This window comes from Chinchilla lanigera, unplaced genomic scaffold (genome assembly GCF_000276665.1).
Source record: "Chinchilla lanigera isolate Chin_1 unplaced genomic scaffold, ChiLan1.0 scaffold00055, whole genome shotgun sequence".
NCBI lineage: Eukaryota > Metazoa > Chordata > Mammalia > Rodentia > Chinchillidae > Chinchilla > Chinchilla lanigera.
The window spans coordinates 8,337,189-8,358,793 of NW_004955456.1; the positions used below are offsets into that span (position 1 = coordinate 8,337,189).

The 21,605-nt window shown below is 40.5% G+C and overlaps 1 protein-coding gene across 2 annotated transcripts in view; it reads left to right on the forward strand.

Moving 5' to 3' along the window:
- The window catches only part of Vkorc1l1 (vitamin K epoxide reductase complex, subunit 1-like 1), a 58,792-nt gene that overhangs the window by 21,082 nt on the left and 16,105 nt on the right, over nt 1–21,605 (forward strand). Inside the window, exon 1 of one of the 2 annotated variants that reach the window (XM_005396706.2) lies at nt 19,020–19,069. The exons of the other annotated variant lie outside the window; for it this stretch is intronic. Within the exon in view, the coding sequence (XP_005396763.2) occupies nt 19,035–19,069 (35 nt within the window). The 5' untranslated portion in view covers nt 19,020–19,034. Of the gene's footprint in view, nt 1–19,019; nt 19,070–21,605 lie in introns of those variants that run through there. 2 annotated transcript variants of the gene reach the window in all.

Here is a 21,605-nt window from a genome sequence, read left to right on the forward strand (position 1 = left end):
TGGAAATAGTGTCTCTCTAGCCAGGAAAAAAAAAATTCAGTATTTACAAGGCAGCAAAATGGTATTGTCTTGTAACAAGGCTAAATTAGCCTTAAATTAAAGGCTGCTGCGCCCACCCTAACAGTGCAGAAGCAAAGCGTGGAGGGGCCATCTGGTTGTAAGACACTTCACAGTGTGGCAGATCAGAGTCTAACATCTCTTAAGGGAATACAGCAAAATCCAGCACCCAAGTCATAAAACTCAGTTTGTCATTCAGTTGCCTGCCATATGAAGAACTAGGAAAATGTGACTTAAAAGCAGGGGGGAAATGATAGGAGTGATAGGTGATAGGATTAAGAAAGACATTAAAATATGTCCTTTTTGTTGAAGAAGTAAAAAATGCTTGACAAGGAGAGAAGTGAAAGATGTAAAGTAAGAAACAAATCTTGTAGAATTGGAAGTGAGATGAAAAATACACTGATGGGTTAACAGTGAATGTTAACTAAATGCGAGTTGGTGAACTTGAAGATAGCAATAAAAACTCTAAAATGAAACAGGAAAAATAGCAAAATTAATACAGGGTCAGTGACTGTAACAGAGGAAATAGGGACAAGAGTAATATTCATGTATTTGAAGGCCCAGAAGAGTGGGAGAAGAGGATAGAAAAACTTTTTAAAGTAATGACAAGAAATTCTTTAAATTCAGTGAAAACCTCAAATACAGATGCAAGAAGCTTAACAGATTTCAAGAATAAACATAAAGGAAGCCACACCAAGTGACATTACCTTGTGGTACCTCTGTGTACGAACTTAATTCTTTCACGATTTTGGTCAAAGAATTTGTTCCACAATTCTGGTTGCAACTAACGATATATTGAAACATGCACAGAGTACATAGTCTGATGCACATGTGCAGTAACAAGGTCAGAATGACAGACTTCTCAGAAACTTAGCAAATCAAAAGAAGTAGACATCTTTAAAGTGTGTGTGTATGTTTTAAAACAAACCTATTTTTCACCTAGGAAGTGAGGGGAAAATAAAAACAAATACTGAGAGTACTTGTTACTAGCAGACCTGCACAAAAAGAAATGTTAAAGAACTTAGGTAGAAGGAAAATGGAAATTTGAATCTTCACAAAGCATTGGAAAGGGCTAGAAATGTCAACTTGAGGACTAAGACATATTTTTAAATCCTTTAAGAGATGATTGCCTTGAGAGTGAGTGACTGCCAACAGGTACAGGGTTTCTTTTTGGGATAATGGGCATGTTCTTGGGATTAGTGGTGATGCTGTGCAGTAGCACAGAGGATAGCAGGGAGGATACAGAATCCATTGTATTCTGTCTGTATCTTTCTCTCTCTCTGTACTGTAGAAGTCTGATAAGTTAAAGAAAGATAAAATCTAGAACAACCATTGTAAAAACAGGTACAGCTAATAAATAGTAGAGTTAGACTGGATCTTCCATAGCATCCAGTTAATCCCAAAAATGCATAGAACGAGGGGGAAAGGTAGGAAGCACAGACAGGACAAATAGAAAACAGACAGCAAGGTAGTAGATTGCAGCACGGCCCTATCAGTGAATGTAAATGGTGTTGAAAATTCAATCAAACTGAGTTATTTTTTTCCTGTTTTTGAGATGGTGTCTTGCTATGTTGCCCAGGCTGATTTCAAACTTGTGGGCTGAAGTGACCCGCCTCAGCTTCCTGAGTAGCTATGACTAAATAGTGCCTGGGTTTTTTTTTTTTTTTTTTTTTTTTCAATAAGTTAAAAAAAAAAATCAAAACTGTATACAACGTAAACTTACCTTCTTACTGTCATTAACATTTTAGGGGGCTGGGGATATAGCTCAGTGGCATAAGCGCCAGACTGGCAAGTGCAAGGTTGTGAGTTCAATCCCCGGTACCACAAAAAAAAAACCAAAACCAAAAAACAAAAACATTTTAGTATATGTCCTTCCACTTGATTTTTGCCTCTGCATATGTATATTTATACATGTATATACTTGTATATAAGTATACAGATAGGTGGGTGTACACATAAGTACGTACTGTCTTAAAGAAAATCAGGATCATGTGTTTTGTTTCCTTTATCTTTGAACCATGAGCATCTGAGCATGTAGTAAAATACTTGTGCTGGGCTTGGTAGCACATGCCTATAATCCCAGTGCTCTGGGAGGTTGAGGCAAGAGGATTGCAAGTTTGAACTCAGCCTGAGCAACTTAGTGAGACCTGTCTTAATGTAAATAAAGGGCCGGGGATGTAACGCACTGCAAAGATTCTGGGTTCAATTTTTTTTTTTTTTTTGGTCTTTTTGAGACAGGGTCTGGCTATGCAGTTCAGGCTGGCCTTGAGCTCACTTTGTAGCCCAGGCTGGTCTCGAACTTGCAACGATCCCCCTGCCTCAGCCTCCCAAGTGCTGGGTTGGTTCAATTTCTAATCCTGCAAAAAACAACAAAACAGACAAACTTGTAAATAGCTGTTAGTGTCTTTTAGTCAGTTCCACTGAATAGCCAAATTGTAATTTGATTCATTCTAGATGGTTTGCCATATAAATTGTTTTTTAATTTTTAATTTTAAATAAAGCTATAGTGAGTGTCCTTGTGTATTTATGTGTATCTGTATTTACACCATTATTTTTAAGGCTGTATTCCTAGAAGTGGATTCTTAAAAAAAAAAATTTTTTTTTAGACAGGCTCTCACTATGTAGCCCAGACTGGCCTTGAACTCGCAGCAATCCTGCCTCAGCCTTCTTAGTGCTTATAGGCATGACTTTCCATGATTTTTTTTTTTTTTTAGATAGGGTCTCACTGTGTAATCCAGGCTGGCCTTGAACTCACTGTGGAACCCAGGCTGGCCTCAAATTTGCAGCAACCCTCCTGCCTCAGCCTCCTGAGTGCTGAGATTACAGATGTGTACCACCATGCCTGGCTTAGACTTAGCAAATTTACTGTAGTAAAATACATTTAATAATTTATATTCCTGTTATGTATACATGAGAATGCCAGCTTCTTTTTTAATCTTTGTCTACATATGTTTAAAAAATTACCAGATTAAAAAAAATTGTAGATTCCCTGGTTTTTCCCACTCTGCTACTTACTGGATAATATCTTAATTTTTGGAGTTTGACATTTCTGAGAATCTCTGTCTACTACATTTGGCTAATGTAGAAAACAGGTATGTGTTTTTCTCCCACTCTTGCGCCTTCCCTTTATGATTTTCTTCATTCTTTTCTTTAGTTATGACATGAGCATCATATTTTGTAGATTGTGAACTTTTAGAGACTGTATTCCACATCTGCCCTGTTCACTTTTGTGTCCTCAGAGCATGTCTATAATGTACTAGATGACAAATTTGTCAAAAGAATACAGGTAGTATCTTTTCTTCCTACAACTTGTATTATTGGTGAGATTGATCTGAACCTTCTTATGATTTTTTCCTTTCATCTTACTAATCTATTTCATTCTTTTGATTAGAGTTATAGGATAACTGAGGTTTTTTGGGTCTTTTTGAGACAGGGTATCTATGCAGTTCAGGCTGGCCTTGAGCTCACTTTGTAGCCAAGGCTGGTCTTGAACTCACAATGATCCTCCTGCTTCAGCCTCCCGACTGCTGGGATTACAGGCATGTGCCACCATGCCCAGCTGGATAACTATTTTTTAATGTCACTAATTTTGTTTAGTAATATTTCATCTGTTATTAGTACTATTGCTGTTTTAAATTTGGCATATTATGTTTTTCATTAGATGAAATCTCACTGTGGTACCCAGGCTGGACTTATTTTAGTATATGTGCTGCCGAAGCGAGCACCCAGGCTGGACTTAAACTCATGGGCTCAAGTGCTTTTTCTGCTTCAGCCTCCTGCAAGCTGAGACTATAGGCACATGGCACCATGCCCAGCTTGAAAATCTTTTCATCTGTAAAACCTTTCCTCATCTTAGTATATGTGCGGCTGAAGTGAGCATACTCTTTCCTCATCTTAGATTACTAACTTCAAATGGTTTACAGATGTGAAAATCTATCAGATTCATTTAAAACATTAAGTATTGTGCATTTTACTACTTTTCCCCAATTGATTCCAACTTTTTTATTTAATTCATTCCTGTATTTACTTTGGTGGTGCTGGGAATTAAACTTGGCCATGTAAATGCCAGGCAAGTGCTGTCCCTCTAAATCACTAACTTATACCTGCTGCCCCCCTGTTCCATTTATATTTGAGACTTAGACTGTTATATCCCTTTTCAGCTCGAGGATATTTAAACTTCAAGAATTAGTTTCTTTTAAAAACACTTGAGGAACAGGAAATAAAAGAAGAGGGAGTGTCCATTTGTTTCATTAGCAGTCTTATTCCTATTTCAACCATCCCGACGCACAATTAGTGTGATGTCACAGGATTTGTGGTAATACATACACAGGCTTAAGAGTTTTATTAGCAGAGATTCTCATGTGGGAATATTCTGTAGACAGTATTGGCCTCCTGATATCTCTAGGCCCCAGAGGGGTCACACGTTGGGGGAGAAGCTCGCCTGGGGAAAAAAGCAAGTAATCAAGCAAAGCTTGAACACAAAGTGTCCACTTAGAGAGCACCGCCAGTCAGAACTTGAAAGAGCTGCAGTTTGTTCCTGGAGACTCAGATAAATGAGTCCACTCCAGTCAAATGCCAGAAACAGATGCCATGAGCAAAGTAAGCACAAGAAAGTTCTGGAGACTGGTGGTGGTGGTGTGGTGGTGAGGGGTGGAAGAGGTCCCATGCACAGTCTGCCCTTCCTACTGAAAGCGGCTCCAGAGGGTTTATGCAAAACAGAAAAAAATTTTTTTGAGACAGGAGCTTGCTGTGCAGTTCAGGCTATTCTTGAACTGACTTTGTAGCCCAGGTTGGTCTCAAACTCACAATGATCCTCTTGCCTCAGCCTCCCAAGTGCTGGGATTACAGACGTGTGCTACCACACCCGGCCTGGGGAGCTTTTAATGTATGACTAAAAAAAGTTACAGAGGAATGCTTATGCTCAGGTTGGAAACTTGAATTTGTATTGATACCAAGCTTGGTATATAGTAGTGAAAAATGAAACTAAGGTATTTGTCCAAAATAAGTGATTTGAAGGAAAATGGAACTAAAAAAGATGCCTTATAATCAGACTCAGTTTGGGTACATGATTGCTGGAGGTCTCGCTACTTTTCACATTGAATGTAAAATTAATCACTAAGACCGTAAGTAAAAATGGGACCTTTTGGTTTCTTTCCTCATGCCTGAAGACTGTTGGTGGCAGCAGTATTTCTAGTGGCCTCAGGCATCCTCTTTCTGGTTACTAGCCTGAAAGAGCCACAGAGACTCGCTTTCCCTTTCCAGAATGACCCTCAGTCGACCTCCTGGTATTCAGTTTTGATTACTGGCAGTACGTGCCACTGTGAACACTACAGTCGTAGTCATGGAGAGAAAGTTCTAATATTTCCATTACTTTTTTTAAATTTTTTTTTGTTTTTTATTTAAAAAAATAAAAGAAGGAAAATATATTAACAGACAAACATCCATTTACATAATAGCATAAGAACAATACAGACAAAACAGAGTTACAGACAAAGTTGTAGGAAATTAACCATGGTTGTTGTATTACTTGTTGATATCTTCAAAGTGGTTTCCCAGTATATTTTCATTACTATTAACTGGACTAATCTAAAGATCTCCAAGCCAGGTGTTTAATTATTTTTCAAGTTCAAATTTACTTGAACTTCAGGGAATCTGAGATTGCAATCAGAACATTTTGTTATTCCGAAGACAAAAAGCTTTTGTTCAGCATCTTAATCTAAGATGGATTTTTTTTTTAAAGAGAATCTTCCTTCATCAGTCACCCCCCACCCTGAGAAAACTTTTGGTTGAGAGAACACTGGATTAAATACAAAGATGTGCTCTAGTCCCAGCTTTTATTACTTACTATGAAAACAAGCAAGCAATGTGTTAGATCTGTTAATCCTTCTGATAGAGTCTACAGCTACTCTGCAGGAAAATAATGACAGTTGATATTTCATTCTCAAATTTCTAGATATTAAAAGTTTAAATTTGGGCCAGGGATAGCTCAGTAGCACAATGCCTACTTGGCAAGTGTGAGGTCCTGAGTTCGATTCCCAGTACCAAAAAAAAAAGTTTAAATTTGTTTCACATATTCGAATCTCAATTAGTAAGAATTTAACTCAGAATTTATCTGTATTTCATGTGTTGACACAAACTAAAGATAAAAGTAGCTACTTAAGGCTATCTAAGTATTTCTCAAACTATGGAAGAGGCAGTTTTAAAAGTTGGCAGTCCATTGTAGGCTAATATATTTGTAAAATATTAATAAATGGACATACAGTATATAAGCTCATGTAGTTTAATCAACTGACAAGTTTTAATAATATCAATAAGTGCAACAGTATGAGGAATTCTAAACTTTTTACATGTATGGTACATGTATGGTTAAGTGTACTTAAATAAAAAGGAAACACACAACATACACTTTATTAAGTATTAAACACACAACATACACTTTTTTTTGGAGACAGGGTTTCACTATGCAGTTCAGGCTGGCCTTGAGATAACTTTGTAGCTCATGCTGGTCTCGAACTTGCAATGATCCTCCTGCCTCAGCCTCCCGAGTGCTGGAATTACAGGTGTGTACCACTACTCCCAGCCACAACATATAATTTGGACAAATACTATTCCATCAATACTTAAAGTCCTTGGGGCTGGGGATTTAGCTCAGTGGCACAGCACCTGCCTGGCAAGCGCAAGATTGTGAGTTTGAATCCGGTACCGGAGAAAAACAAAACAAAACAAAATACTTAAAGTCCTTAATATGACAAATGAGCTAGCCTTTTAGTTTATCTAGGTTGGATTGGACGCAGCACTAGTCTCTGACAATATATAGCCAAACTTTACACCGATTTAACAATATTTACAAGTGGAAAAGCCATCGTTACTGAGCTATATTGTTGAGGATGGACGAAAAAGTCTTAAAAACAATTTCATCCAACTCAGGTTTTTCATTTTAAATTTTGTACTAAATAAAGCAAATGATGCTGTAGTCTCAAATGTATTTTTTTCAGCAGCAGCCAATTTCAGCAGTTTATTCTGTGATTAGTTAAAATAATTTAAGATGAGAGAAGTGGATTCGAGTCTATTAAATTTCCTGTATGTGGTTATCATTTGGTTGGAAAGTTAGTTTTTAAATTTTTTATTACATTTTAAAGATATATTGTGTTAACCTGTAGAAATTCTGCCTGACATTTCTCTTGTTTTTACCCTTCCTTGTAAGAAATTATTGAGAGTCTTAAAAGTACTGAAAATATTAAACAAATTATTTACCCAATTCACATCTTTTAAAAGTTGGAAGTAGGAACCAAACTCTGTGTGTGTGTGTGTGTGTGTGTGTGTGTGTGCGCGCGCGCGCGCTACTGGGGATTGAACCCAAGGCCTTCTCGCTGAGCTATATCTCTGGCCTTCAAAATATGTTTTATTTTGAAAGAGAGTCTCACTAAATTGCCCAGTAGCCCAGGCTGGGCGCTGGCTTTCAGTCATTCCTCCTGTCTCAGCCTCCTAGCGTGCTGGAATCATAGGCATGTGCTGCCACACCTGGCTGAGAACCTTTAGTTCTGTAATTGAAATCTCCCCCCAGTGACCACTTTTTAACATTAATTCCTTAATATAGTACACTTATAATATATAAGAAATCCTTTCTTACTAGCACATCATGAAGAGAAGAATTGCTAATGTCTTAGGACTTTTCATGGTTTTTATTATGACCCTAAACATACTGTTTAGTTCAACTGACTTTTTTTTTTTTATCAAAATCTCAGTGAAAACCACAATGTGTGACTTTCTTTTTGTGCAAGTAGCTTAAGCTGGAGAGTTACTCCTTCCTATTTTCTTCACTTGCAGCTGTGCCATCAGAATATTGTTTGCTAATGTAGTTCTTCACAGTTGCAGCCAGTCCAGAGCTGCTTCTCTCAGCTATAAAACTGAACAAGAGTGATACCTGTGTGCTCGTGAAAGGGACAGTGGGAAAACCACTCCGTGCAGTTTGCTTGGTAAATGGCTCTCTTCTAGCGTTAGTTTCTAAACATGGCAAGCTGTGCTATCATCAGAAAGGGCGAACTCACCCAGTGTCTCCAAGAACACAGTTTGATGTAATCATTCATTTGGTTTTGATAATTGTAGTTAGTATTTTCATTATAGAAATCCAGAGTGCTCTGATAGGAAGGCTGTAAAGCAAGCATTTGTGAATGAAATGCTAATCATCTTTTTTTTTAGCTTTTAAATTTAGTACTCTGAAAGAATTTGTGTTTGAGCGTATTTCTGTTCAGTTTAGTGTATGAGCTGCCGAAGCGAGCACATTCTGTTCAGTTTAGTCTGTAACTCTCTCTTCAGTTTTCATGATTTTCTTGCTCCCTTAGCCAGTATCTATCTCTGCAGTTAACACACTTTACCCGCAGTCGCAGCTCCCTCCTGACCTCAGGATGCAGTTCAGGCTGTCCTCGAACTCACAGCGATCCTCCTGAGAAAAGTGGATTTAAAAAGACAAAAGTACAAGCCACATTTTAATTAATAGATTCAGTATATAAAGGTACATTTTAGTGAATATAACAACATAGGAGAATTTTTATTGTCCATTTTTTTACATAATCACATCACAGACCAGTAACAAGCAGTTGAAGGATCGGTAGCAGCCCATAGGCCAGATTTCAAGTAGCACTGTGGTGAATCCTTCTTGTATGCTAGTCTGGACATGTTGGCCAGATTGGGTAGTAAGGTGTGGGTATCTCAGATAGCGGGTGACTGTCCATGACAAAACCTTAAGAGTGTTACATGGGACCACTGTTTGCACTGTTCCTAAATGTGTATGTAAGAGCCCATCTTGGCTGCCACTGACTGGAAAAGCTTAAATTTTGGTGGCATATAGCTCATACCCTTTGTTGGGGTAGTGCGACATTTGGTTCAGATGTGGTTTGAGTTTGTCCCCCAAGGTTTGTGTGTTGGAGGCGTGATTCTCACTGTGGGGCCTTGGGATGTGTGATGGACTTTTAAGAGGTAAGGCCTAGAGGGAGGTCCTTTGGCCAGTGGGGTGCAGGCCTTAGAAGGGATCAGGCTAGTCCTCGTGAAGCTGACGTACAGCTCATGAGAGTGAGTTGTTAGAAGAGTGAGCCTGAAGCCACGTATTACTCTCTGGCTTCCGCTCCGGCCTTGTGATTTCTGTCTCTTGCCATCTGCCATTAGGATCTCACCAGAACCTAAATCAGACTTGGACTTTAGTCACCAAACTGAGCTAACTAAACCTTTTTGTAAGTGCCAGCTTTAGAAATCTTATTACAGTAATGAAAATAGACTAAGGCAGGCAGTGACTCTTGCTTAGAGATTGCTTAGATGAGTCTTTGGAAAGTTACTAGTTGCTTTCTAGAACTGTTGGACTCAGGTATGGTGTCTCATACCTGTAATCCCAGTACTCTAGGAGGCTGAGGCAGGAGGATTGCACATTCAAGCCCAGCCTGGGTAATTTAGAGACTTAGTGAGACCGTCTCAAAATAAAAAATAAAAGGACTGAATGTGTAGCTTCAATGAGAAGGCGCCAGGTTTAATCCTGAGTACAACAAACAAGTAACATCCACCCAATAAAAACCAAGCAAACTCAAAACCCTGCTGCACAGACCTTTTGACTTTGTTTTATGTGTTGTCATGGAGGGAGACCTATACCTGCCGTTTGTTGTGATATATGGAGGTTGTGCTGCTGTTACTGGATTAGTGCTTATCCACCCAAATCTTCATAACGTCCTGTGTTTTCAGAAGAGGAAAAAAATGAGACTATCAACCAATTAATGAGATACACATTCTGAAGTCTGGAGGAAACAATGTGGATGAAATGACTAGGGAAAATCTCCCTGTGGTTCTGTTTGATGTGGCTTTTTATACCAATGTAAACTTTAGGGCTTCCTCCAACACTGGGTCTAGGGGCGTTTCCACGGCTGCTGAAACACAGAGCTTGAAGAATGCAAGTGGTGGGTCTTAGGCTGGGCCCTTGATTCCCCTTGGACTCCAGCCAGCGCTATATCTTGTGGTGTCATTAAAAACAATTACACAGCACCTGCCTGGCAAGTGTGAGGTCATGAGCTCAATTCCTGGTACCTGAAAACAAACAAACAAAAATAAATAAAAATAAAAACAATTACAGGTGGATAGCTTGGGTTTGAAAACCATCACTTGGCTAAGCGGTTATAAGAAGTAAATCTGACCAGCTGTGCTCAAATGGTGTTTTCACCTCTTCTTTCTGACATCTGTTTTTTGTGAGGTCTTTCTCCACCCTTCCATAAACTCCCCTGCATCCTAACCGCTCGTGTTGCCCTTACGGTCTTCCCTCAGTGGAGCCTCTCTTCAGGCACTTTGTCCCCGAAGGGTTCTGAATGACAATTACTCTGCAGCCCACTGCCACACAGTTAGAAAGGTGATGGCAACGTTCTTTTCACCCCACCCCATGACTGTTTTCCACCCTTACATACAGATACTTCCTTCCTGAGATTTATTTATTTACTTATTTTTTTGTCTTTTTGAGAGAGGGTCTGGCTGTGCAGTTCAGGCTGTCCTTAAGCTCACTTTGTAGCCCAGGCTGGTCTCAAACTCGCAACAATCCTCCTGCCTCAGCCTCCCGAGTGCTGGGATTATAGGCGCATGTGCCACCATGCCCGGGCAATGTTTTTTTTGTGTGTGTGTGTGGAAAACAGAATGTGAATTTACCTATATTACACAGAACTCTCAAGCAAAGACTTTATTATTAACATAAAAACTCTTTGACCGTAAGGGCAACACGAGTGGTTAGGATGCAGGGGAGTTTATGGAAGGGTGGAGAAAGACCTCACAAAAAACAGATGTCAGAAAGAAGAGGTGAAAACACCATTTGAGCACAGCTGGTCAGATTTGCTTCTTATAACCGCTTAACCAAGTGATGGTTTTCAAACCCAAGCTATCCACCTGTAATTGTTTTTATTTATTTTTTTGTTTGTTTGTTTGTTTGTTTTCGGAAATCAAACTTAGGACCTTGCGCTTGCCAGGCAGGTGCTTATGCCACTGAGCTATATCCCCAGCCCTCCTTCCTGAGATTTATACCTTTTCATTTCTTCAGTCAAATCTGAACATTTCTTAGTCTATTTTCTGTTGTTATAACCGTCTTTGAGATTGGGTGCTTTGTAAGGAATAGAAGTTTATTTTGGCTCACAGCTCTGGAGGCCAGGAATCCAAGGCCGGGGGCTGCATCTGGTGAGGGTTCATTTCATGGGAGAGACAAGCGTGAACAGGGTTGCAGGAGCACCCCTCCTCCTAGCTGTTTGCTCCCTGCGCAGCTGTCCTCTCTGCTGATGACTGCAGCACCTCTTAGCGCAGTCTCTGCGCTGCTGAGGCTGTTTTGGTGAGGACAAACCATAGCGAACTTTCGCTTTGTTATCACTTTTAGGCTGGTTTGTTATTTCCATTCTTGGGATTCTTCTGTCTACTTCTACTTATTCTCAGTCCTTACTTTGTAATTCTTTTTTTTTTTTTTTTTTTTTTTGTTTGTTTTTTGTTGTTTGTTTGTTTGTTTTGTTTTTCTGGTACCAGGAATCAAACTCACGACATTGCACTTGCCAGGCAGGCACTGTGCTGCTGAGCTAAATCCCCAGCCCCTCTTACTTTGTAATTCTTGATTTGAGCATATTTTCAACAGTGATTTTTTACTTTTCTCTGCAAGTCTTTTGTTTCTTGACAGTAGAAGTATCTTCATGACTAAATTAGTTTTACACCTGAATCTGCTTTGAAGAGATAGAGTTTCACCAATCTAGAAGAGTTTTTATGTTAATAATAAAGTCTTTGCTTGAGAGTTCTGTGTAATATAGGTAAATTCACATTCTGTTTTCTTTCTGGGCAAAGGTTGGAGTTTCTAAATTTTTTCAGGAGAGATGTTTTAAAACTTTTTTTTTCCTGGAGAATTTCAAACATTTGCACAAAGTGGAACATATCAAAGTTGACCAGATAGCTAGGCGTGGTGGTGCATGCCTGTAATCCCAGCACTCGGGAGGCTGAGGCAGGAGGATCATTGCAACTTCGAGACCAGCCTGGGCTACAGAGTGAGCTCAAGGGCAGCCTGAACTGCATAGTGAGACCCCGTCTCCAAAAGACCAAAAAAAAAAAAAAAAAGCTGACCAGATAGTACCATGGATCTCATGCATGTATCACTTAGATTCAACAGTTAGCAACTTGTGATCTATTTTGTTCATTTGCAGCCTTGTCCTTTTTCTTGGATTAGTTTGAAGAGAATCTCCTATGTAATATCATTTTGTCCTTGAAACAGCCTGTATACCCATCAACAAAGGATTGGATATAAAAGATGTGGTATCTAGATATAATGGAATATTACTTAGTTCATAATAAAGTCTTTGCTTGAGATTTCTGTGTAATATAGGTAAATTCACATTCTGTTTTCTTTCTGGGCATAGGTTGAAGTTTCTAAATTATTCCATATAATGGAATATAATTCTATATTGTATATAATTCTATATTATTCCATATAATGGAGTATTACTTATTACTAAAAGAAGGACAAATTTGAGACATTTGCAGGAAAATGGGTGCGTGTAGAAAATACAGTGTTGAGTGAAATAAATCAGGCTCACAAATTTAATACCATATAAAATCTCTCATCTGAGTAAGGCAGAGTACAAACTAAAAGAAAAATAAAGGAAGGCTAGAACAAGACAAGGGGTTGGATCTCTTGCAGATGGGAAGCGGTCCAGGGGACCACGAATGAGGACCGAGGAGAAAGGGTGGGGAAATAGGTAGGGTGAAGAGATGCCAGGTACAAGGTCCTCATAGCCTCTTACCATGACATTACATGCCATAAATGTCAACTAAGATGAATAATAACAAGAATGAAAAGGGGGGAAGGGGAGCTAGAGGAGGTGGGAGGAAGGGGAGTAAAAGAAAGAAACAAGGGCCAGGAATATAGCTTAGCGGCATAGCGCCTGCCTGGTGAGCTCAAGGCCCTGAGTTCGATTTCTGGTACCAAAAAATAAAAAAGTTGGAATGTATTAAAAGCTGTATTATGTACATATACCAACACCCCAAGGTGACTGTAAAATGCATGTATTGCAAACATGTACTAATAAAATAAAATTTTTAAAATGTAGAAAAAAATAAATAATGTATGGTGATAATAATATATATCATTTTGTATTTCAATATGCATCTCCAAAAGACAGGTGTTTTCTTTTAAAATTTAGTTACCATACCATTATCACATCTAGAGAAAACAATCTTAATATCGTTAGTATTTAAATCTCCAATTATTTCATAAATATTTGTTTCTTTGTTTTGATTTTTTTGAGATAGGATCTTGCCATGTAGTATTGGTTGGCTGTGTAACCCAGGTTAGCCTCAGTGTTGTGATCGTCCTGCCTCAGCCTCCTGAGTGCTGGGACTGCAGGTGTGCACCATGCTTGGCCTGTTGTCATTTTTTGTTTGGTTTTTCTTGTTTTTTTGAGACAGGGTCTTAACATGTAGTTCAGGCTGGCCTCGAGCTCACTGTATGTAGCCCAGGCTGGCCTTGAACTTGTTGCAGTCCTCCTGCCTCAGGCACCTGAGTGCTAGGATTACAGGGGTGCGCCACCACACCCAGCTGTTATGTTTAAGAAAAATTTTAATCTGTCTGCATAACGATCAAGATAAGAATATACAGGGCAATTGGTTGATAATGTCTTTTTTTTTTTTGGTTTTGGTTTTTCTCCGGTACCAGGAACCGAACTCACGACCTTGCGCTTGCCAGGCAGGCGCTTTGCCGCTGAGCTAAATCCCCAGCCCCGGTTGATAATGTCTTTAATCTGTAAATTCTCCCTCCATCTGTTCATCCTGTGCAGTTTATTAAAGAAACCATTTTTGTCTGGTGGTTCCTTATGATATGAGGAATCAGTAGTTTTAGATGTTTGATTTTCAGATAGGGGCAAAGCTACACCTTTTTTGTCATGTATTTACCATATGATGTTGAATATGTTCAATTTTTTTCTGAATATATGTTGAATTTTTAAACCATTTATATTGCAAAATGTTTAAATTCTGTCACTCTTAATTTATTATCTGGAGTAGTTATATGAAAAGAAACCTTCCTTCATCAGCTGTCACTCAGTGATACAGTCTATACAGAAAAGGCAAGATAAGTACATGTTTTTTGAGCCAGGAAGCTGAGGCAGGAGGTTCACCATAAGTTTGAAGCCAGCCTGGGCTACATAGTGAGACCCTGTCTCAAACAAACAAAACAAACCTGAAAAAGCACATGATTTTTCTCTTTACTTTCCAGTTTAAAAAACAAACACAAAAAATGGAGTTGGTTCCCTACCATTTTTAGTAATGACCAGTTAGATTGCATCATTATGAAATAATAAAATTTAAACATTAAATTCTGTTGTGCCTTATGATCATTAACCTTATTGACACTGAAACAGCCCTGCTTGTATGTCCTTTCGATTTGGCCTCAGCAGCCTCCCTTGCATAGCGTGCTTGTTGTCTGGCACGGCCAGGTGTTTTGAATCATCTTCAGCACTTCCTGCCTCTGCCAAAGACCAGTTGTCTCTTTGAGGAACTCTAGTTTCTTTTAGGAGAAAATGGAATTATAAGACCACAGTCTGGCTCTTATTGCTACTGACTGGTCTTTGAGATGTAAGAAATTTCTTCTTTTTTCTTTGTTGTACTGGTGATCAAACCCAAGACCTTCACACTGAGCTATATCTTCAAGCCTTTTAAAACAATTTTTGGGGACAGGATCTCAGCTAAGTCACTGCATTGCCCAGGCTTGAACTTGTGATCCTCCTGACTCTGCCTCCCTGAGAGCTGGAAATACCATGCCTGGCAGAAATTTATTTTTTTTAAGGTAAAAATACATGGTAAGTTCTTATACTCCCAGTTCAGATTCAGGGCTGCAGTTTTTGTTTTCTCTCTTATATCTTGTACTTCCTCCTGCACCAAGAGTCACAGGTCTCAAGGATGTTAAATGATATTACTAGAATATCACAATCTGTAACTAAGCATTATTCTACTTTACAAAGTGAGACTTTTTTCTAGATAGCGGTCGTCTCAGCTAGACAAGTGTGCTTGCTGCTTTCCCACACTTTTCCCTCCTTACGCCTCCGATTCAAATCTAGCTGGCAATGAAGTCTGCTTTCTTTTTTTCTTTTTTCTCTACCTTCCTTCTTTCCTTTCTTTTTTTTTTGAGATGGTATCTGGCTATGTAGCCCAGGCTGGCCTTGAACTTACAGGGCTTCTGCTTTCTCAGCCTCCCCAGTGCTGGGATCACAGGGGTGTGCCACCACTCCTGGCCAAATAAAGTCTTAAGAATTTGACTTTAATGTTTCTCGTCTCCACCCCCTTCGTTTTGCACTCATCCAACCTCACTACACTGATCCAGGCCTTTGTCATCTCTTCAGGTTTCAACCCCTACTTTCCACCTTTCACATGGCTGTGAGTTTCTGGTCAGAGCAGTTATGACCAGCTGATGTCATAGCATACGCCTGCCAGCCCGGCTGTTCAGAAGGCTGAGGCAGGAGGATTGCAAGTGTGAGGCCAGCCTGGGTACTTTAGCAATACCTTGTCTCAAAACAAAAATCAAAGGACTGAGGATGTAGCTGAGTGGCAGAGTGTTTAGCACTCATAGGCCCTCGGTTTAATACCAGGGCCCCCCAAAAAGCCTTTGCCTACATATGGTAGGCAGAACTCTCTGAGTCTGATTTGTCTGTGGCTGCCTCTCCTTAGGTAGCACCGCACTGTAGCCATCTGAAATAGCTTGCAGTTCACCAGAGTTGTGTTTCTCTGCCTTTGCTCAACTGTGGACTCTGTCCTAAATGCCCCTTCCTCCCCCATGATAAATTTTTCCCCAACATTTTATTATGAAAATCTCAAATGTACAGACAAGTTTAAACAGATTTATAGAGAATGTCGGCCAATTAGATCCTACAATTAACATTTTACTCTGCTTGCATTATTACGTACATGCACCAGTATCCATGTCCAACTGTCAGTCAGCTTCAAATTACTGTAACAAAATACCTGTGATAATCAACCTGAAAAGAAATTTATTTTGGCCCACAGTTTGCGAAGTTTTCCTCCATGGTCACGTGGTGCCATGACCTGTGCACCTGTGGCAAGGCAGTACATACTGTGGGGAGTGCATCGCTGCAGGGGTAGTCAGCCCCAGTATCTGCATAAGGGCTGCCCCCAGTGTCCTACTACTGAAGGTTCTCCCCCACCTGAGAGCACTGTGCACTGGGGCGCAAACCTTCAGTACCTACTTCGGTCTTGTGGAACTTTTATGATCCCAACTGCAACACCAGCAGTCACTAGAATCTTTCTTCTGAGTAATTTTAGGCTAATATTGAACTAGAGTTTTTCTTTTGAGCTAAATGCACATACAGTGAAGTAGATACACAGATTTGAAAGCCATTTCTCTGAATTTTGATGAGTATACTCTGTAACCCAAAACTTTTTTAAAATATAAGAGGCAGGATGTGGTGGCACACGCCTGTCATCCCAGTACTCGGGAGGTTGAGGCAGGAGGATCGCAGTGAATTCAAGCCAGCCTGCCCTATAAAGTGAGATCTTGTTTCAGAAAAACAAAAGCTGAAGATATAAGACAGTGGTTTTTAATTACAAGTGACTTCACCTCTCAGGGTACCTTTGCCAATTTGTGGAGACACTTTTTGGTATGACAGTGGGGGAGAGTGGAACTGGGCTAGTGCTGACATCTAGTGGGTTGATTTCAGGGCTAGCTCCAGTGACGCTTTGTCAGTAGTGCTGCTGTTGAGAAGCTTTACTGAGCCTGCAAAGTGTCACCATGCCTTTTGCCAGCTGATTCCCAACTTCCCAGAGGTAGTCATTGTTGTGATTTTTTTTTCCACTACAGTTTTGCTTGTTCTGGAATATGATACATGTGGAACCAAACATTATATACTTCATGGCAACCTTGCTTATAAGGGAAACATCACCTGTAATTCTTCAGGACAAGAAGGAAGGACAAGTTTTTCCAATCATAAGTCTCTTGTAGGGTCTCACTTAAAGAATAAGACTTGCTTGTTCATCCTTGACAGCTCTGCTGGCTATTGGTCATGTTTATTAGTCACTGGTTAATAGATCGATTCATTTGTCAAAGCTAACTTGTTGATGTCACTCAGTCTTACGACTTCTTTTGGTACTGAGAATCAAACTCTGGACCTCATACTTGCCAGGCAGGCACTGTGCCACTGACCTATCACCCTAGCCCCTCATGACTTTAAATATACCTGTATACTGACAACGCCCAAATTTTTATCTCTGGCTTACACGACAAATTCATCCACCCAGTGCTTATTTGCCATCTCACTTGGATGTATAAAGGCAACTGTGTCTCTCCCATGTCAGCTGTAAACTCCACGAGGGCATAGGATTTTGTTTATTTCATTTATTATTGTCTTCCCATTTGCCCAGTGCCAGGCAAATGATGGGTACTAAGTGTCTGTGCCTGGGTCCCTGTCACATGCTGGACACCGTGCAGGGCATTGGGTAGGCAGTGGTGAGGTGGTCTCTCCTGAGCTCAGGCTCAGTGGGAGACACAGTAATTGATTAACACCCAAGCTCTAACACCTAAGCTCACGGACACTGCCTCAGCTGAAACCTGTGATGCATCTCACAGGAGGACGGGAGGCCTCCCTGGCCAAGTGTCCTCAACAGGAAAAAGGTGAAAGTTGAGCACCCCTTTCTCATTGCCGCTACTTTCTCCTTTTAATTATACGTGAGTCTGTCTAAGCATAGGTCACTTTTAACAATCTTTGATTTGTGCTATTATACTTTTATTTTCTATTTCATTGATTGTTTCTCTTAGGTTTACTAATTAGTTTCTACTAATTTGGAGGAATTAATTTTGCAGGGTTTTTTTTTTTAACATTTCATTAAGAGAAAGCTCTTGAGAGGCAGGAGAGAGTCCTGAAAGTAGGTGGCCGCTGAGGCTGCTTGTCTACAGTAAAATCTCATCACAGGTTACCTCAGGTTAGACTGTAATAACCTGTAGGAGGAGCCCAAGTATGGTTGCTTAGCTAATGTTGCTCTAATAGAAACATGGTGTGTAGCAAGGGTGCACAGCAGAAGATCAAAGGTGTTTCTGGAAGGGGCCAGAGGAGAGGCAGAGTGTTCTGGCCGTCTGAGTGTGTGTTGTGTTGTCTGTACCACATGTTTGTTAAGTTGTCCCCGCTCACAGGCCTAGCCATCATGTCTCCATCTTGGGGCCTGGTTTCTGTCAGCTCAGCCCTTGACCACAGGCCTGGTCTGCCTCATCTCTCTTCTGAGTCTGCCTTAGGCCCAGTCTCTGTCTAGCTCCTGTCAGCTTCTACCTGGCGTAGCTATCTACAGCATCATGTTCTTTCTGCCTCACCATGAGCTCAGAAGAAGTGGATCTGGGTGACGGTGGACTGAAACTTCTAAAACCCTGAGCCAGCATACATCTTTCTTCAGTCAGCTGGTCTTCCTCAGGTGTTTTGTCACTGTACGGAATGTTGACCCACTGCTTAAGTGAAGTAACAAATGCATCCACAGTTAATGGATCTCCAGGAAGACTTTCAGTCTTAGGAATCTGTCAGTTTAAGAACTAATAACTGAAGACCTTGGAGAGGGCGACTGGGGTGGAGGGGAGAGAGTAGCCGATGTGATTCATCTGTAAGCCGAGGTGTTGAGATGAGTGGATTGGGGAGGAGAGAAAGGCTTTGTGGAATGGAAGGTGAGGTGGAAGCAGCAGGAGTCAGGGCTGTGGTCTGTTCACACTGAAACTCACCCTCAAGGAGCAGTACTGGAGAGAAGGAATGAGCTATGGAAAGGAAAAGAAAGAGAGGCTCTTCTGTTTTCTTTGCCCTGGCAAATGAGTATGAGACCAAAGAGTGTCTGAGTTTGAATGGGATGCAAGGGGATTCACATTGAAGAGCTTAAAAAGGCAGAGAAGTTTCTGTTTTTTTTTTTTTAAGTTAAAAGCTTATTGATCAATGAGGTGTGGGCAGGGAAGAGGAGAGATGAGAAGTCAGAGTTTAATGGAAAGGACGGAGCGGTGAGTTCACGTAGCGATGGAGGACAGGAAGCTGGACTTTCTGGTAGTGACGGGCCCGGGGTGGAGTGAGGCAGAATGAGCTTGGTCCTGATGGAGACGCATGGTCAGATTTCCTACCTCCATTGCTAACTCTGCTCTTGCAGGTGTGGCGTGGAGCACACTGAATAGCTCCTTCCTAAGGCTTCTGCGTGTTGGGACTGAGGTGTCTGTAGCGAAGGCTAGGTTGCCTGGCCAGCACGGGCACCCCAGTAGGGCTCGGTGGGTGGGATCTGTTGTCTTCACCCATGGCTTGGTGAGGCTGGAAAGAGCAGCTTGATAAGGGTCTTTAAGCTTTTGAGACTTAAAAACCCAGTACCAGACCCTGGACCAGGATGAATGCAGCAAGTGAAATTCCACTCGTGAGGCCTCTGGTGGCCAGCAGATGAGTCTGCCTTCTATCCATTTGGGCACTCTGTCTGTACGCTGTGTAACTACCTGGTCTGTATCAGGAGTGACTCTCATTACTCAAATACAAGAGTTGGACAGCTTTTCCATGAAGGGCCAGATAGCAGATATCTCAGGGCTTGTGGGCTGGGTGATCCTTGTCCCAGCAGCTCTGCTGTTCTGTTCCAGTGTGAAAAGAGGCAGAAACAGTGAGTGACCGTGGCTGTGTTCACTTAAACTCTACATTTACAAAAAGTGAGTGGGCTGATTTGGTCGTGGGTTGTAGTTCACCAGCCCCTGGTAAGATAAAATCTCCAGGGCATGTTTCACTGGAATTACTCTCGGACTTTGACAGTATAACCTCATAGTACCTTTTTGAATGGTGCATAATCTTCAGATTTAGTGAAAACTTACTTTTGCAAATGTGGTAACAAGTTGGTTTTACTTATGTGGACTTAGTGGTGATTGACGATTATTTAAAGTCATGATTCTTTAAAGTCATGATTAATCACTGGCTTAATTATCAAATCTAGATAGTACTTTTTACTGTATATTCTGTTAACACATTCACAACAGGGCCACCATTCGTGTGTCTCAGTCCTGGGAGGCTCTGGTTTGAGCATGTTAGGCTCTCACCTGGGATGGTCGTGCATGTACCCTTGCTGGTTCCATCCGGTGGGTATGTTTTGAATCTTACACTCCAGACTTGATATCGATAGTGTTGTCCTCCTGAAGTCTCTCTTGTGCCTATTGTGTTCTCTCCTGATTCTCCTACTACTGTAGCCCATGCCAGTCACCTTCATGGAGTCCTTCTCTTAACTTTCGGTGCTCTCTAGGATTCCATCTGTAGTCTTTCCTCCTTCTCTCCTCCTTCTTTTCCCCCCTCCTTTCTTTTTTTTTTTTCTTTTTTTCTTTTTTTTTTTTATGAGTCCAAGCTGGCCCTGAACTCACAGTGATCCTCCTGTGAGGATCATTTGTCATGTTTCTTTGACACAGAAGTTGTACATGTTTATGGGGTGCCACATGATATTTTGATATACTCTATAATAGTCAACTCAGGGTCAGCATATCTATTTCCTCAGACATGTACTGTGTTAAAAATATTCAAAATCCTTTTTTCTATGACTGGAGTTTTAATTTGCATTGCCCTAATTCCATGTGCCATTTATATATGTGTGTGAATATGTTTACTTTTTTGTCTTTTAAAGGAATTTGAATTGTCTATCTTCTGGTTGAGTTTTAGAGCTTTTTAGAAAATATATTCTGGCTGGGGATATAGCTCAGCGGCACAAGCGCCTGCCTGGCAAGCACAGGATCCTGAGTTCAATTCCCCGTACAAAAAAAGAAAATATATTCTGGGTAACTGGGTGTGGTGGCACATGCACATTCCAGGACTAGGAACGCTGAGGCAGGAGATTGTTGTGAGTTTAAGGGCAGCCTGAACTACCTAGTGAAATGCTGTCCCAAAAAAAAAACAAAAAAAGAAGGCCGGGCATGGTGGCACACGCCTGTAATCCCAGTACTCGGGAGGATGAGGCAGGATGATCATTGAGTTCAAGACCAGCCTAGACTCCAAAGTGAGCTCAAGGCCAGACTGAACTGCATAGCGAGACCCTATTTCAAAAAGACAAAAAACAAAAGTCATTTGCTATGTAATTTGCAAGTATTTTCTCCCAGTCTCAGGCCTGCCTTCTAATTTTCTTAACAGCATCTTTGCCAGAACAAATAGTTTAAGTTTTGATGAACTCCAATTTGCCAGTCCTGTCTTCTGTGAATTGTCTTTTAGGTATGTAGTATATGCTGGTATTTTGATTCTAATTGCATTGAATCTGTAGATCAGTCTGAGGAGAATTCATAACCTGACAGTTACAGTCCATGAATATAGTCTGTCTCATACATAAGTCTTTGATTTATTTCACCATTTTATAGTTTTCAGCATATAGTTACTACGCATTTTGTTAGATTTGTACCTGTGTACAGTATTTTCTTGATTTGTGTGTTCTTGTGCTATTGTAAATGACACTTAAATTTTAAAATATGTATAGAGACAATTTTTATTTTTGTGTGTTGACTTTGTGCCATGTAGACCTAAAAACTCAGTTTGTAATTCTGA